The sequence below is a fragment of the Nestor notabilis genome, unplaced genomic scaffold (genome assembly GCF_000696875.1).
Source record: "Nestor notabilis isolate BGI_N333 unplaced genomic scaffold, ASM69687v1 scaffold3988, whole genome shotgun sequence".
Taxonomy (NCBI): Eukaryota; Metazoa; Chordata; class Aves; order Psittaciformes; family Psittacidae; genus Nestor; species Nestor notabilis.
The window spans coordinates 95,580-112,857 of record NW_009938564.1 but is presented as its reverse complement, the minus strand read 5'-3'; the positions used below and the strand labels follow the sequence as shown (position 1 = coordinate 112,857).

Below are 17,278 nucleotides of genomic sequence, written 5' to 3'. Positions count from 1 at the left end.
TAAATTTCATGGGAGCTTGTTTATTGTACTGAGGCTCTGTTCAGGGCAGAAAGCACTTCCCTGAACCAGAATGTTATATGCTCTGGGAAACTTTCAGGCTCTCTCTGATTGTAATGGTGAGGTAGGAGGAGTGTTGAATGTTTAAATAATGTTACTGAGATGTAAGATGTGTATAACCTGGAGCCACAGTGACAGCACTACCTTTGGTTATGGTCCTGTCCTATATTCTTACTTCTCTAAGAATTAATGAATACTTAATTCTTCTGAAGTCTTTAAGCAGCAGAAGTGGTAACGTGTCTGCTTGTTCTCTTCCCAGCGCTGTACTGAGCGTAAATCTGATGAGCAGACAGGGAACGACAGAGCCACTGAAGACTTGGTGCTAGAGCAAGTGTTTTCCTGTAAAAAAAAAATAATAGCATCTATTTTATACAGTCAATCTTTCTGCAGACAGACGAGCTGTTAGGCTGGCAGGATGCAGTTCCATTGTCATTAGTAGTTTGAGTTCCTTTTGGCTTGTGTGTGCTTAAGCTTGTCACTAAGCTTGTGCTGAATTGATGTTGACTCTAAGGTGGTACTTTGAGTAATTCAAGGGAAGGGTGTTTGTGAAAAGACTGAGATTTGCTCTTTATCTCTAGTAGAGGCAGGCTACTGAGAGCTTAAAAATACTAAAAGCATAGGCCCATCTGTACATTGTTTTCAAAGCCACATTTATGGCCCCAACTGATGGTTGTAGTTCCTAGTGAGAGGAACCAGCTGGCAGATGCTTTTACTTGTTGTTTTTTAATAAGGTATGAAGGCATACCACACATAACACATGTCTGAAACAGATGAGAGGCTGGAATGGCTTAAAGAGTTCAGTAAGTTTCCTTAAAATCTTGAAGTAACTCTATTTTAAGGCATGTTGATTCTTCAGAAAGCTTTTGTTAGTTTGGATAGAGGCCATATGATGCAAGATATAGTTATTTGGCATCCAAACACTGATTTTAACAAGGAAACAGCTTAGAGCCTGGTGTGGTCTCTGTCGTGGCAGCAGCATTCACATTGTCTGTGCATACAGGAATAAGACACAGGTGAGGTATGTTTATACAGGCACAGTTTCCTTGTTTTATATCTCCCAATAGCTGTGCCTCATTCCCTCAATTCCTTGCTGATGGGGGACTATCCCTGAGCGCCAACAGTCAGGGAAATGTGAAAGCAATCAGGAAAACCTCCAGTTTCATGTTATCCAAAGTGCCTCGAGGCTGCTGTTTGCAACATTGGTGTTGTCTTCACATGGGATAACCCCAGGAGGTGGCTCACAGCAGTGGTACAGCCCAGGAGGGACATTCTGTGTAGCTTTACCCAGCTCGAGGCAGGGGCAAGCCTGCCACCAGAGGTGTGTGCAGGGGATCAAGAGGTCTTGTAATGCTGGCTCAGCTGAGGTGGTTTTAAATCCTTTTTCCTGGTATTGAAAGGAGTTGTTAAGAACGTCCTTAAATTCCCTTTAACCAGCTACTGTGTTTTCCTTGGGTTTTTTTTTTTTATTCTTTGCCCTAAATGAAGTTAGGGCAGCCTGGAATAACGTGTGTGGAATTGACAGGCCCATTTTTTGTTGCATACAGTTTTCCTTTGAGATGACCTTTAAGCCTTCTGTTAGTTGCATTTCCATTTAGGGAAGCCTTAAACTATTTGGTGTTGGGGGGTGGGGGGACAGCAGATAGAATAAGAATATTGAATGTTTGTTTTCTGAAAGTAAAACAAACCTTCTTGTGCATCCTTCAAAACTTCATCCAGAAAGTCCTATAAACTGGAGGACTTTCAGAGGGCTGACAGCAGGAGGGCAGCAGAAGCAGCTCTTGGGGTGCCCAGGTCCTGGGGCAGAGGAGGATGTACCCAGCACAGAGGCAGGTGACTGCTAACACCTAGTGCTGTGCTTGTGTCCTGCTCAGCTGCAGCAGGAGAGAAGAGAAAAAGTCTGGCACTGAGGATGTTCCATGTTCCCTGAAGTATGCCGGAGGCACAGGATTTCTCAAGATCCTGGACGTATTTTAAGTTGGGGAGAAACTGTGCCTTAAAGCAGCGCTAGGGAAGGTTCCTCATTGGGTCATTCTTGACCTCTTCCTCACACATTCAAATTCTGGGAAAGCAAAGCTTGGTGAGAACTAGATTGTATCAGGAGCAGTGAATGCATCTTGGAGTTTCACATTAGTGTCTAATCCTGTTTTGGAAACTTCCTTCCTTTTCCTTCCCTTAAGTCATTTTATAACTTGTATGAACTGTTCAGCTGATGTTTCATGACTGTGATGAACATAAACTTTGGTTTCCTCTGTGTTCTCCAGTGTTCATGTCCACAGTGGTGAACAGGGACTGAAGGTGGTCCTGGGGCACAGTTGCTGAGCTCATGTCACCTGAGCCCTCCTGCTCCATCCGTGTGCCTTCCCTCCCTGCCCAGGACAGCACTGCAGGGGCAGTCCTGGAGAGGGCTCTGGCACAAAGATCCCCCTGTCCTGAGCAGTAAGAGCAGTCCTGTGCTCCGTTTGGTACCTGTGTGAAAGTGTCACCCAGCTCCTCAGCTCTGACACAAAGTAGGGGATGCTACTGGCGCTGGAGGAAATAATTTGGGATAAGTGGTTTTTTTCCTGCTCAAAGCTTATATATTACTCTGTGAGGTGGCATCAGCTGTCATCTTGGGAAAGGTCAGATTGGTACCATATGGTCAAACTACTTGTCATCTATTTATTAGGGGTTTGCCAGGCACTAAAGGGATGAACCATGTGAGTGAGCTGCTGACGGAGCAGCAGCATGAGCCAAGGGGTTGGTTTCCAAAGTTATGCCCTTTCTACTGAAGGTACCAGCCTGGCACAGCCTTACTTTGCTATGGAGGAAGGTGCAGGTCTTTCTGCTGGAGGGTTCTGTGGCCCACAGCTCACTGGGACTAGTTTACAGCTATTTTATTGTATTTGTTTCCTTTGAATCTCTACAGGATGCTTGTTCCTTTTCATGTCCTGCTTTTTATTGTGCTCATAGATGGTGAGTGCCAGCTGTGAAGGAGGTAGTGGCTGTGGCAGCAGCTCTGCCCGCGGCTGCCTGGCAGCATGACTCCTGTAATGGCAGACTTTTGTATTCAAAACTGACTTTTGTTTGGCTGCTTCACTGAATAATCTGTCAATAGCTGAAATAATACCTTGGAGCCAGAGCTGGCAGCAGAGTGGTGCTGCCAGAAATCCCACTCGCTTGTCTGCCTGGTTCCGTGGTGTCAGCTAAGAAACTGCCTTTGCTCATGGTGCAGCTCCTTTGGTCCTGAGCTGCCCTTTCCAGCACAGTACAGTGTGTGCTGGCCACAGTGGATTAGTTCCCCAATGTGAGGGGAAACAGGACCATGAGGGGGCCCTGAACCAATTCCAGGGTTGATGAAGCAGCAATAAAGGTGCTATTATAAATGAGCAATGGCTTGTAAAGGCTTGCAATCTGCTAATGTAGGTTACTGGCTTGATACCATTGATTTAATAACGGTTCTTTAATCCGGGTAGATATTTTGACAGTCTTTTCAGTCTGAACATTGAGGAATTGCTCCCTTGTGAATTTGTGATTATTTCTCTGGGTCATTTTAGTAGTTGCAAAACCTGTTGAATCAGCCTCAGCCACACAGCACGCTGCAGCTCCCCAGCAAACTATGGAGATTACAGCCTCAGCAACTGCAGTGGCGTTGAAGCACTTGGCATCCAACAAGCTGTAATCTGAAAATGGTACCACTGCTCGGCCTGCCTGCTGGTGGAGTTTAGAAGCTTTTAATATATACTTTGATAGTTTTGTTTGTTATATACTGCTTAGATCTGAGCAGCATGTGATGAAAGCATCACCTCTGCCCATCTGCTTAGCCTTTGCCTTATAATTAGTCATTGACAAAGCAGCTGGTTCTGTGGAGCAAGAGCCTGTGTTTAAATAATCAGTCCCACGTTCTGGGGCATGGTTTGGAACATGCCATAGGGTGTGTGTCTGCAGCTTGTGCATTAACAGGTGGTCAGTGTATTGTGAAGCTGATGGTATCGTACGTGCTGTGGAAGAAGCTTTCCCTGTGAGGGTGGTGAGGTGCTGGCACAGCGTGCCCAGAGATGGTTATTGATGAAGAGTTTCACTGGTTACTGAAAGGACAGTAAATAGAATCTCGCTTGTTTAAACTAAAAGTGGAAATGAACCTCTAAACCTGAGATGATGGAATTACACTGCCTGTTACCTCCTCTCCCTCCAGCCTTCCTTCTGGCCCTGCTTCTCCTCACCAGCCCTCTACCCCCACCAACAAAAGGTGGAAGAATTGGAGGGGTAACACTGGTAAAGCAACACTGGGTGGCTGAGGGGAAATGGTTGAGTTATTGTTGTTGCCTGGTTGCACAGGTTGGCTTGTTTTAACATACTCATCATGTATTCAGGGCTTCCCCTCAGTGTCTGCAGAGGCCACGCAGGAATCCTTCCTCCTGGCACACTGCTTTGGCTGGTGGATACCTATTGTTCTCCAGAGTTGGATGAGCCACAGCCCAGAGGAGGTATTTTCAGGGTGAACTGCCTCTTCAAGTGGTGTTAAACTGGTTTGGATCCCTGGTCTGTCTTGCTTGAGGTTACATCAACAGATTTGGACTGAGGAAAGGATTTTTCTTGTCTCAGGTTACTGCACAGTTTAGACGGGTTTTGCATGGCCTGTTTCCTGGAGCCATTGGCATTGTCGCTGCTGAACTGTCATTCTTTTAGGACTGAGACACACATTTCACTACACAAGCAAGTAGCTTCAGAAGTCAAGGCTTGCTTGCACAAGAGAAATGAAAGAAATAATTAGCTGGGTTTTATCTACTCTGACCTGGGACTTTGAGAGAACTGAAGATACCATGTTAATAACTGTCCTTATTTCCTGTTCTTTGCTTGGCAGCATTAATGACCTGTGCAACTTCTCAAAGGTTCTGGATTTTCTATACGTAGGACCGTTTTCTTACGTGTTAATGCCAGGCTGCTCCAGTTAAAAGGCCCAAGAATGGGTGCTCAACAGGAGTGTCGATATGAAGTCTCAGATTCCTTTGTTCTCAGTCTTGAAGGCCAGAGATGCAAACAGGATATAACTAAACTTTGTTTATTTTCCTGTAAGTCTCTCTTGAATATATTTAGGAGGAAAAGAGTAATTTTATAAATACATTCCACTCTCCTTTTGAACAAACCAGGATTTGTAGTAATTTTGTTGGCACTGCATGAAAGTGCTGTGAGTGAAACACTTGAGCCCTGTCCTTATCTGCAAGTCTATCAAACCATTTAGTTTTATCCCAAAGCTATAGATGCATTTTCCTACAGGATCATATAAGTGATTGCTTTATTCATCAGTTTCAGGTAGAAGAGCAAGCCAGAAGAGTGTGTGCTGTATTTGCTAGGAGGAGCCTTGTCTGAATACAGTTAGTTTTATGTATGTATATATGAATAAACATGTATATAAAATGGAAATGCTATACTCAGTGTAGATTGAGATGTGTACACTACGAGTAAGGTAGTAGTGACTGTTGCATTACAGCCTATTATTTAAAATGCAAGTACTAAGAGTGGTGTATGTTGAGGGTTTAAAGTCTTTCATGGACAGCTGTGGCAAACGGTGTGACTCTCGAGCCAGACCTGCACAGGATTTCTTTAGCTAACAGAAGGACACTTTGGGGTGAGGATGTTGACTGAGTTGGTGCTTCTCATGGGATAAGCATCCATTGTACATGGGTTTTACGGAACTGAACTCATGATGTATCATGGTTGACAGTTGTATTCTGCCGTGGATCACTAGTAGACACCTAAACATGGATTGCCAGCTCTTTCCAAATCACAAAGCAAAGTATTTTGGGAAGAGGAAATGGCTTTAACCTGCCAGAGAGAAGACTGAGATGAGATGGCAGGGGGTTGGGACTGGATGAGCTTTAGGGTCCCTTCCAGCCCAAAGAAGTATGGGATTCTTTGATTTTGGTGGTTGTCACTACCTAATTTTCATTACCTAACAAAGGATACTTTACAGAATAGGAGCCTGCCTGGATTCTTGGGCTAATAAATCATCCGAAAAGATCCTGGTTTAAATAATTTCACAGGGCTCTGAGTTCCACTGACCTAGAATTAAAACCAGGACAGTGTGGTCACAGTCGTCTCAGCTTGGGGAAGATGAGTTGTAGACACTTGACAGGTTATCTACATATGAATTCTGAGTGGTATTTGTGCTGTCTCACAGCACACAGTACACAGAGTAGTACTTGAGTTGTCTCTCAGCTGCTGAGTGGGAGCTGTCTTGACAGAAAAACTATGTAAAATGAAAAGGAAGAAAATGAACAAAACCTTTCCAGTGAGAATTTAAAAGGAGAAAACAAGCAGCATGTAAACCAAGTGATCTGTTTTTAAAATCAAACCATGTAAGTCCTTTTCCACATTGCTAGTGTTCCCCTTGCATTATCAGTGCTTAACAGCTCATACTGTTGGCATTTAGAAATTGACTCCTATTGCAATGGATGCTGAATGCATAAATAACAGCACTCCTGCTGCTCACATGGTTTTCCATTTGAAGAATGTAAAGTGAAGTACTTCAGACTGTTGTGCAAATACATTTGCTTATCTTGCCTACCCTACCCTGCATTTCCATATCCACAAGGATGTTTGAAGAGTTCCCTGTGTTGTTCCTTCACTTCTTCCCTTTTTGAAGTTATCCTTTCAGTGGGACTGAAGAAGATCCTGATGCTGAATCTGCCAGGTTAGTCATGCTCATCACTTTGACTTACAGCATTACACTCTGTTGTAGTAAAAACCCCACCCTTTGTTTCTAAACCAAGCTTTGTGTATATTTGTGGCTCTTTAATTGGAAGAGCAAACCTTGTGTGTTTGCTAGGCCTGTTCAGCACAGGTACACACACTTCATCTGGTTTCTGTGGGGCCTCAGGGTACCTGCTGCTTGTTTCTTGCAAACAGGGAGCAGAATGAGATGCCAAAGAGGGGATTTGCTGTAGTTTTGGTTCACGTTGCCATCAGGTGACAAGCAGCTTCTCCAGCTCGCTCCTCACATCAGCTGCCTGAAGTTGGTGGTGTCTGTCCTGCAGGGAATGGTGTCAGTGTAATCAGGGCTGTGTAGCCCTGTCCTTTCAGCAGACATGGCAGAAGGGGATCCTTGGCAGAGAAGCTGATAGGCAGCTGTAGGTGGAATATCTTCATCTGCTGCTCTGCAACTCAGCAGCCTGTCTGCTGAAGACCTCAGCTGGTGATGTGGTGCTGCTGGGACAGGTCAGGAGCCAAAACCACAGGAGCTGTGTTAAATCACAATGTGCTGTAAAGCACAGAAGTGCCTAAAGAAATCTGCCTGGCTTCATGGCCAGAACACAGACAGCCCTGTTCAGGGACTACCTGCTCACTATTTGTGTTTAGGTGAGATGGTGCAGCTCACTATAACTACTCTAAAAAAAACCCTAATTATGCAAATAACTCATATTTGTGCATTATTTGCATGATTTCTGTTGCCTGTGTTGGTCTAAATAAGGCATCTGATTTTATTTGAGCTCTAACATTACCACAGAGCTAGGCAAGCCTTGGGGAGTGCTTGCAGATGCTGTGCTGTATCTTAATACTGCAAGATGATTCTTAGGGTTTTGGAGGCCTGTATCAAAACAATGCTGTATTGAGGAGACTCCAGCAGCATTCACAGCTCAGCACTGGGCACGAGCTTAACAAATGCAGAACAATGAAGCATGTGAACATCAGCATCTCGGGGCAGCTGACTGCAGATGGAGTCTCCAAGCATCTACAGAGGAAACCTGTGAAATATCATGGTTGTACCTTGGCACCTTGGCTTGTGGGATAGATTGAGGTATAATTAGCCATGAGTACAGAGTTCTGTTAATTGTGCAGTGTATGCAGAAAACTGGGAAGGTGCTACAGGATATCACAGATGTGTGAGAAGGAGGTGGTGTAGGAAAATAAGGCTGAAAGTCATCACCAGGCAGTTGCTGATGAGACTTCAGGTTATGTTTGTTTATACAAACGTATATGGGCTTTGTTTCATAGAATCATAGAACCACAGCCTGGTTTGGGTTGAAGGGACCTTAAAGCTCATCCAGTTCCAACCCCTGCCCTGGGCAGGGACACCTTCCACTAGAGCAGGTTGCTCCAAACCCCTGTGTCCAACCTGGCCTTGAACACTGCCAGGGATGGAGCAGCCACAGCTTCTCTGGGCACCCTGTGCCAGCGCCTCAGCACCCTCACAGGGAAGAGCTTCTGCCTCAGAGCTCATCTCAATCTCTCCTCTGGCAGGTTAAAGCCAGAGGCATTCCCCCTTGTCCTATCCCTACGTCTTTGTCAAAAGTCCCTCTCCAGGTTTCTTGTTTCCTGAAGTTACTGGAGAAGTTAGGAGGAAGTAGCAGGGTATCAGTCATGGTCTTTGTTTTCCTGCATGTTTCTTGATCTTTCTGTTGTGTTGTGGGATTTTATAGTTCCTTCACCATCCCTTGATGGAAGAGCTGTTGTCAGAGGTCTCAGCTCATCCTTGCCTGGACACTCTTCAGACAAACCTGCCACCGCAGAATTCATGTGCCACTGAACCGGGGCGGTGAAGTGGGACTGGATCTTCTGCATGATGCAGATCTGTCCAGCCACTCGTCATGAGTCTGGCTTCTGCCTTTTGTGCTGCAGTTTTGTCCACTGATGCATTGGTAGGTGGCGTGGCCCTTACACAGTGGTGTATAATGTGATGAACAGAGCTGAATTCCCCAAATTGCAGGGATAATCACGGTGTGCAGCCCAAAACAATTGCTCCCCACCCACTGACCGATACCCAGCCTGACCCAAGCAGCGATTTGGGCCTTCTGGGTGACTCCCCTCAGTTTCTATACTGGGCATGATGTGCTAGGGTATGGAATAGCCCTTTGGCTACTTTGGGTCAGGTGTCCTGGCTCTGCTTCCTCTGGGCTTCCCATGCCCCTTTTCACTGGCAGAGCATGAGACTGAAAAGTCCTTGCTCAGGGTGAGTATTACTGAGCAGCAACTAAAGCATTGGTGTGTTGTCAGTGTTCTCAGACTAAAGCCCAAACACAGCAGTGCACCAGCTGCTAAGAAGGAGAAAAATGACTGTCACAGCTGAACCCAGGACACACGTACCTGACTTTTGAGCTTTCTTTTTAGTATTCTTCTAGAGATCATGTGCTTTTATTTGACAGATTAAGAAGTTAGAGGTTATGGGTACATGGCAGTCTTTTTATTGCTGTCCCAAGCCTGTTCTACTCTTTCCTGGTCAGATACAGGATCACTGGATAATTTGCCCTCAGGAGGTCATTCAGGGCAACTTCCTGCTCAGAGCACAGCAATATCATTTACTGCACCAGGATTTTACAGTGTTCACGTGGAAAGTGTGAGTGAGTTTTACTGCTTGACACAGAGAAATCATGAGTGAGCTTCTTCCCTCCACCTGTGCTCGATAGCAACTTTCTCTTGTGTGGATGGGAATAAAACCACACAGCATTACATGGTGCATCTCTGGAAGCTTTCCAAAGAACTGCCTTTTGTCTCATCTGCTACAAGGCTGCTTGTGCCTCCTGCTCTGCCTGTAGACATGTAAAAAGAGGACGCAGAGCTTCTTCCCTGCTGGAGGAGAGGCAGCTCGGTCTGTCTGATGCAAATAGCAATGAGAGTTCAGTGACTCCCATGTTTAGTGGCTTGGCATTTTTTCAGTGCAAGGTTTAACTTCACGTTTAAGGAGAGGGATTTGAATATTATTCCCATTTCTAACTAGCTCCATTTCACAGCTTTAGCTGTTACTCAGCACTCATTACAGCTAGCTTAACATCCAGCTTCCCTTTCCTTTCCCCCACCTTACCTAGTGGGTTTGTGAAGCTGTGTAGATGACTTGAGGGTCTGCTGGTGCTGGAGCTGAATCAGCCTTGTCAAATTACAGTGTGCTCAGATGGTGGTTTGCTGAGGAGATGTGGCACCAGTCACTCAGAGTTTACTGTTTTCTTTCAAAGAAAACAACTCATGACATCATTACAAAGGCCTCTTTTAACCTTCTTTCCAAAGCTGACTGCAAATTGCAGCTGAATGAAGTATTTCTCCCCCTGCCCTTTCTGCTCCCTCCACACAGGAAAGGAGTGGTGCAGAACGCGCTGAATGGCATTTCCTATTTTGTTCGACCGGCAGCATCTGAAAGCTGGATCCACGCAGCACAACTGCAAGGAAAACCTTCACCTGTGCGTTAGATGAACTTCAATTCCCGTTTTTCTGTCCCTCAGGATGGATCAAAGCATTGTAGACATGCATATTCTGAGCCGTGGTAGACTTGGATTGTGTTCCCAGCGCAGGGAGGTAACAGTGACTGGACAGTTTTCTGCTCTGTTTTTCCAAGTGCAGAATATTTTAGCTCTAGTTCTGCCAACACAAATCCTGTTTATCCGAGCTCTCTTGTGCTGAGGATGATTCGCTATAATATAGTTTATAAGCAACTTACTAAAAGACTCCAAAGTCATTCTTTTCTGCTTGATGGATGAGTTTATTGCAAAGCTTACCTAAAATAAAGTCTTTAAGTTGTCCTGAAATCTTAGTAGAGAGACCTGGTATTGCATATAAAAGGCACAATTGTCTGACACACACAGGGTGTGCTTAAAGCAAAGTCATCTCACTTCCCAAAGCAGGAGAAGAATAGTTGTTCCGTTGTGTCAGCACAGCTGGCTGTGCAGTCTTGCATTTAAACCCAGGTAAATCCTATGTCACTGCCAGAAGTCCACTTAAATTCCCTTCCTTAGTGAACACATCCTGAAGGCCCATTCTTGACTATCCATGAACATGAGTTTTAATTACATGTCTTTGTGCCTGTTTACAATGAGAACAGAGTCAAAGCCTGCAGAAATAAGGTTTAAATGTATATATTTGGTGGTAAAAAATAACTTAAGATCTACAAACCCCTTTGGGGGAATAACCCAACCCAGGGTGTTTGCAGCAGGAAAAGGAATTGGCCCTCTTCGCATGCCAGAGGTGTGCAGCCGCTGGATCCTTCTGCCTGTACATGAAGGAGGGAGGAAGAAAAGCAGCATGCTCATAGGAAATGCTTCAGTTTGTGCTTTGGAGTTACTGAGTAAGTTGGAATCAGGCAATAGTTTGAAACCATTGTTTTTACTGTTAACCTTTAGAGGTACTGGGTTTGCTGTTGGCTGTCAGCACAGGCTGGTGCCTCTGGAGCACTCCTGTATCTGTCCTGAATTACTGGAATTATGCTTTCCTTGTTAACAGTTCCTTTCCTGCAAGCCACTGCTGTGCAGTGAAACCAAAGGCTGTCTTCAGCTCATGGCTGTGTTGTGACTTGTGCAGACATTCTGTTTCTGGAGCATCTGTGTAGCATCGGGAGGGGTGAGAGGAAGGAGCTTTACTGAGCACCTGCTGCTGTTGGAAAGCTCTCACGTGTCTGTGTGTATGTAAAGCAGAACGGGATGTCAGTCTAGGAGCAGTGGTGAAAGAAGGAGTTTCAGCTGAGAGAGGGTCTTTTCCCAGGAGAAAATGATCCACGATGCCAATAGCTGCACTTCAGCTCTCTTCAAGTAACAGCAAATGAGACAACTGGTGACCTGACATGATTTTTCCAGCAGTTGCTCTGCTCTTCAGACATGAGACAGATGGAGACAGAGATGGCAAATGTGTTCCTGAGGCGCCGCGGCACGCCCCAGCCTGGGATCATGCCGCAGACGGATTCCCTGGAAGCTGGCACGGGTTATCTCGGAGTGAGCTCAGCTCTGGACACAGCAATAGGCCTGCAGAGCTGCTGTGAGCCCCACAAGTTTCTGTTTATCTTTTGGTATGGAGGAGTTAGCATGTAAATGATTAATCAGAAATTCCCTGTCTGAATTGAAGCAGTTGAGTGGGGATCGCGTGGTGGGTGCCTCTGTGTAAGGGACTGCGTGTTGCAGATGTTGGTTTGCAGTATGGGTTCCAAGTGGTGCCAACTAACTCGTTATTTGTACTGAGTGCATTTGAAGTTGCATCATTTCCTCGGTAAAAGCAGTTTTATTTTTGACTGGAGTGTTTAGCAGGTGGGAGAAATCCTAAATGTGAGTGCTCTCTGGTGGTGAAATCTCTGCTTCACTTTGCTGATTCTGCAGTGCTTTCCAATGGCAGCGGGATGTGAACATGGGATGTCTGGATTTTGGGATACACTCTTTTTTATCAACTCCCTTCCCTAAAAATAACAACTACAAAACAAAGTAAGAGCCTTTTTTCTTGCCTTGGCAGTCATCCTTCCTAGGCAATATTTTCTATCCCTTTAGATGATTCCTATTCTGTGACTTACTGGTTTGTAGTTTCTCATGATCAGTCGATGGTTGAACAAGGTAACAAAAACTGGTATCAAAACTTCTCATTAAAGAGCTGATGCTCCTCCTCAAAAGAACACACAAGGATTAAATACTGTGACTTTCCTTTTGGCTGCTGAGCTAGTGGAAGATTCAGAAGATGCTGATACAGAAGTTCCTCAAAGAGAATCATCGCAGGGAAGTCTCTTCAGAGTCACAGCACAAGATGACGTGATGTTTGTGATAGGTGCAAAACAAGGTTTGGCCATGGGGGTGTGGACCCTCAGGAGAAGGTACAGGGGTTCCTTTTATCAGGTGTATTGTGTATTGCTTTTAATGACAGAAATCCAGTTCTACGTGAAGGATTACACTGTTCTTTATGTTGATGAGCTTTCCCTGGAGGGAGTGTGATGCCCAATGGATGAGCCTTTCCCAAAAGAGCTGAGTGGCTTTGTCATCTTGCTTCATGACCCTATCATGCAGAAGAACAGCAAATCTAACACAGCTTGTACCTTCCAGCTTGGACTGCTGCTGTTGGTTGTTTTCTTAAGTTTTCATGAATTCTTCTTGGGCAGGGAAAGCAGGAATCTCACAGCGGAGCAATGCAGCCAGGAAAACAGCCTCTGCTGTTCTTGGCCTGCTGCTGTGCTGAGCTGCGCTGTCTGATGAAAAGAGGCTTTATCAGCAAGGAGGGGTGAGGAGCGACAGCTCTTTTTAGGATCATCTAAGCACAGCTCTGGAATCTTCACCCTGGTGCTAAGAAGTAACGAAAAATGAATAGAGAGGTAAATGTTGGTGTAGGTTGTTCATAAACCTGTATCCTTAAAGCCAAGCTTGAGGGCTGCCCATTTGTCAAGCCGGGAAATGCAGCCTTCTCCTTACCCCTCTATCTGCCTTTTGCCACAGAGATTGAAGCCACAACTTGTCAGAGTCTAGTAAAACCTTCTAAAACTTGACTTTGAGGCCAAATGTGAGTTGTGTTGTCAGAGAGCTGTCAGGGAAGCAAGCAGACAGTATGTCAAACCACTGCACACGTTGGTGTTGGAACAGTGACCCTCCAAGCTGAGCTGTGCCCTGTTCGGGGCTTTTTGGAGCATCTGGCCATGGGACAGAGGCAAATCTGGAGGTTCTGCTTATGAGGCTGTTGGGGCCACTGAACTGCCAAGGGAGGAAACTTAAACTGTGCTCTGCTGCTGGAAGTTTACATAATTCATTACTTAAGGAAGAGGTCAAAGTATAGGGTACTGTGGTGGTGACTTGGCACAACGCTTCAGTAGGGAGGTCTTTCTATTATTTTTCTTCTCAGCAGCTAACACTTCCCCTCAACCTCCCTGTGCTGACCATGAGCCTCCAGCCATGTGTCTGGCAGTTTGGTGGGGCTGAAAACCTCATCCAGAAGCTGCTGTAACTTTATTATCATCACTAATAGTGCCCTCAGTCATGGTTATGTGCTTGCTGCACAGTGACTTTTGGAAAGTAGTCTATGTTCTCCATTGGGCAAGTGGCCCTTTTCAGATGTCCTGTCTCCAAAAAGATGGACAGGATTCTGCTGGGTTTGATGTCCTTGTAACAGTTTCTATTACATATGTATGGCCCAGTGTGATTTGATCTCCTTAATAGAAACGGGGTTGTGTGTGTTTGGTTTTTCTTGAGCTCTCCTATGTCTATGTAGAGTTCCTCATGTGCTTCAGAGAGGGCAAGAGATGAGCAGCCTGGTGTCCGATGTCTGCACCACGTGTGTCTTCTGCCTGTTTGGGATCTTCCAACTACCATTCCCAGTCACTTTGTGCTTCAAAGAATTAAAATTAGGGGTGGCAGATGACGAGGACTGAGTGTGTGAGACTTCCTGGGGGCCTGAGCCGGCCTTAAGAATTGGGCTGTGATTCTGTGTTTCACACCAGGCTTCTGTGCTGGTTGCTGCCTGTTGTGGCAGTGCATTGCCCTTCGTTTTTGTTGCGATAGCTGCTGAGCTGCAGCTGGTATTGCTCATTAGAATGGCTTTATCCCTTCTAAACCAGTTTTTAGAGCTTTCAAACCACATACACGGCCACAATAGAAAAGCTCTTTGCATGTGAAGCTCTTGGCAAATGTGCATCAGGACTAACTGCAGGTAAAACTGAACGTGGAAACACAAAGACATTTTACAATTGCTGTGTCTCTTGGTGAAGGAAGCTGGAATTAGAAGCAAAATCACTTTTAGGCAGTGGAGCGCTGGCTGCTGGATTGGATTTCTGGAGTTTTATTACACCTGCTAAAAGCCAACACTGCCAAGATGCTGCAGGAAATTCTCCAGTGAACAATAGGAAATGTCAAGCCTGTCACCACATGGGGGTGGTAATAAATTCCATAAAGGAACGCTAGAATTTGTGGAGTCCCTTAAGGCTTAGGAAAGGCCCCTGTACTCGATAGAGGTGGTGTGGTGCCATCTAATGTTGTAAGATTTAAATACAGGGTGCAGACAGGTATTTAATGGTAGGAATGACACAGTTTGCCTGTTGAGCTCTAAATCTGCTGTCATCCTTTCTCCTCCTGAGAAGCAAATGCTGTACGAATCCTTCAGCTGTTAATCTGAAATCCCCTCTGTGCTCTCCTGCTAGAGAGCTCCCTGAAATGGGAATTCCTTTGGAAACAGCTTTTAACCCCTTTTGAAAAACAAATGTCAAGTTACTGTCTGTCTTGTTTGCAGAAAGAACACGATGGCCCAGGTAGGGCTTAGGAAAGGGGTAGTTTTGGGTTGTTCTCACATGTTCTTACAATGCTTTCTCTTGTGGTTTAGCAGCAGTGGCGATATCAAAGTGCTTTCTTGTGCCAGAGGGTGGAGTGGAAGCTAATGGCTAGAGCTGAAGGGCCATACTTTCCTTTTGGGCTTTTACCTTGCTTTGCTTTCTTGCAAATGTGATTAGACCTTGAAGATTCAAAGGGAGCCCTAGTTCTTGGTGCTTGTAACAGCAGAGCTCTATGTAATACACTAAGGTGCCCCCTGGGCCACGTGGGTCTGCCCATGTCCACAGTCAATGACCTATTGGGACGTTTCAGTGGGTGATGGATTCAGGAGTTCACCTGATGAAAGGGGCAGCTGCTTGGAAGCCATATTCTGGTCTCTGTGTCTGACTGATTCCCTTTTCCCTTTCTGTCTCCTCCCGGGTAGGTTTGAAAAAGGCCGGATTTACACATTCATTGGGGAGGTGGTTGTTTCCATGAATCCTTACAAAAACTTGAACATCTATGGGCGGGACACGATTGAGCAGTACAGAGGAAGGGAGCTGTACGAGAGGCCTCCTCACCTCTTCGCCATTGCTGATGCTGCTTACAAGGCGATGAAGAGGCGATCCAAGGACACCTGCATTGTGATATCAGGTGAGCTGAAAGAGCTTTGCATGAAGATGAACACTTGATCTGTGTGAAATTCTAGGCAGCAGCAGCAGAATGATTTGGCTAATGACAGCGTTTCATAAAAGAAAACTTCATGAATTTTAAAACTGCTTATTTGCATCTGAATCTGTCTGTGGAGACCTTACTGATTATTTCTTATCTAATTCAAAAGCTGGTGTCAGGCATGAGCTTAACCTGTGCATGCAGAGTGAGAACTTGCACATCCTCTGCTTGCCCTGCCCGGGTGAATGGAGGTCAGTGTGAGCAGGGTTCCTGTCTCTTTAGAGAACTGCTGATTTTTGTCCCTGAGATGACAAGCCAAGGTTTTGTTCTCTGTTTCGATGGCCAGACTGGTGACTCGTCGTGGCCCAAACAGTGGGAGCAGGGCTTGTACCATGAACGGTCACTATCTGGATCCTGGCACTTGGTTTCCTTGATGTCCCCGTGCTTCAGCAGCTCTGAAAAGCGAGCGACCCGAGCTGCTGTGCTCAACAGTAGCCTCTTGTGCTGCAGCTCCCAGCACTGCTGCTAGCCAAGCCTCTGCATGCTCGTCCTTCTCCTCTAACAATATTCCTTTTGATCCTCTTTGTCCACAGGCCTTTTACCAACCTTACATCTATCTGCTTCTAAGTCAGCAAAGCAGCAACAACCAGGCAGGTGATGGCTGTATTTAGAAAACATGCAAAGTGCACACAATAAGATTGCTTTAAAAACCCCAAGCAATACAAAACCCCCAAACACTCTGGCAGAGAATTAAGAGCTGCTGTTCGTTTGCTTTGCTATTTTCCACTTGCTGTGTCACCTTCTGTATTTCTGCCCTCAGGTGAAAGCGGGGCTGGGAAAACTGAGGCCAGTAAATATATCATGCATTACATAGCAGCCATTACCAACCCCGGGCAGAGGGCTGAGGTGGAAAGGTAAGGGCTTTGCACAGAAATAATGAGATTGTTCTGTTTGTGGGTCTCTTTCTGTGGCTGAGAGAGCTGGGCTGCTTCAGCCTGGAGAAGAGAAGGCTCCTGAAGGGGACACCTTAGAGCAGCTCCAGTGCCTAAAGGGGCTCCAGGAAACCTGGAGAGGGGCTTTGGACAAGGGATGAAGGGACAGGACAAGGGAAATGCCTTTAACCTGCCAGAGGGGAGACTGAGATGAGCTCTTGGGCAGAAGCTCTTCCCTGGGAGGGTGCTGAGGCGCTGGCACAGGGTGCACAGACTGCCCCCTCCCTGGCAGTGTTCAAGGCCAGCTTGGACACAGGGGCTTGGAGCAACGTGCTCTAGTGGAAGGTGTCCCTGCCCGGGGCAGGGGTTGGAGCTGGATGAGCTTTAAGGTCCTTTCCAACACAAACCAGTCTGGGATTCTATGACTGTGAGCCCCATGTTATTAGATGGTCTCTTTTGCTAATTAGGTGCTGATTTTTACAGCACTAAGCTGACTTCTTCAGATCCCTTTTAATCTGGGAATTTTACAATATTGATTGCTCAAATCACAAGGAAAAGTTTAGTTTGAAAACTTGAACTTTGCCATCAAAGCCCATTTCTGCTTTACTGAATTCTTCTGGAGAAATGCCTGCAAAAAAAGATTTCCAGGGTTGAATATGTAAGTCCGGACTTATCCTGTTC

At 45.7% G+C, this 17,278-nt stretch overlaps 1 protein-coding gene across 1 annotated transcript in view; it reads left to right on the top strand.

The window, feature by feature from the left end:
• Positions 1-8,954: 8,954 nt before the first annotated feature.
• The window catches only part of MYO1D (myosin ID), a gene marked incomplete at its 5' end in the record, with an annotated part of 101,695 nt that continues 93,371 nt past the window's right edge, over positions 8,955-17,278 (top strand). The window contains 3 exons of the mRNA XM_010019378.1: positions 8,955-9,000; positions 15,439-15,647; positions 16,486-16,579. Of these exons, the coding sequence (XP_010017680.1) occupies positions 8,955-9,000; positions 15,439-15,647; positions 16,486-16,579 (349 nt within the window). The remainder of the gene's footprint in view (positions 9,001-15,438; positions 15,648-16,485; positions 16,580-17,278) is intronic.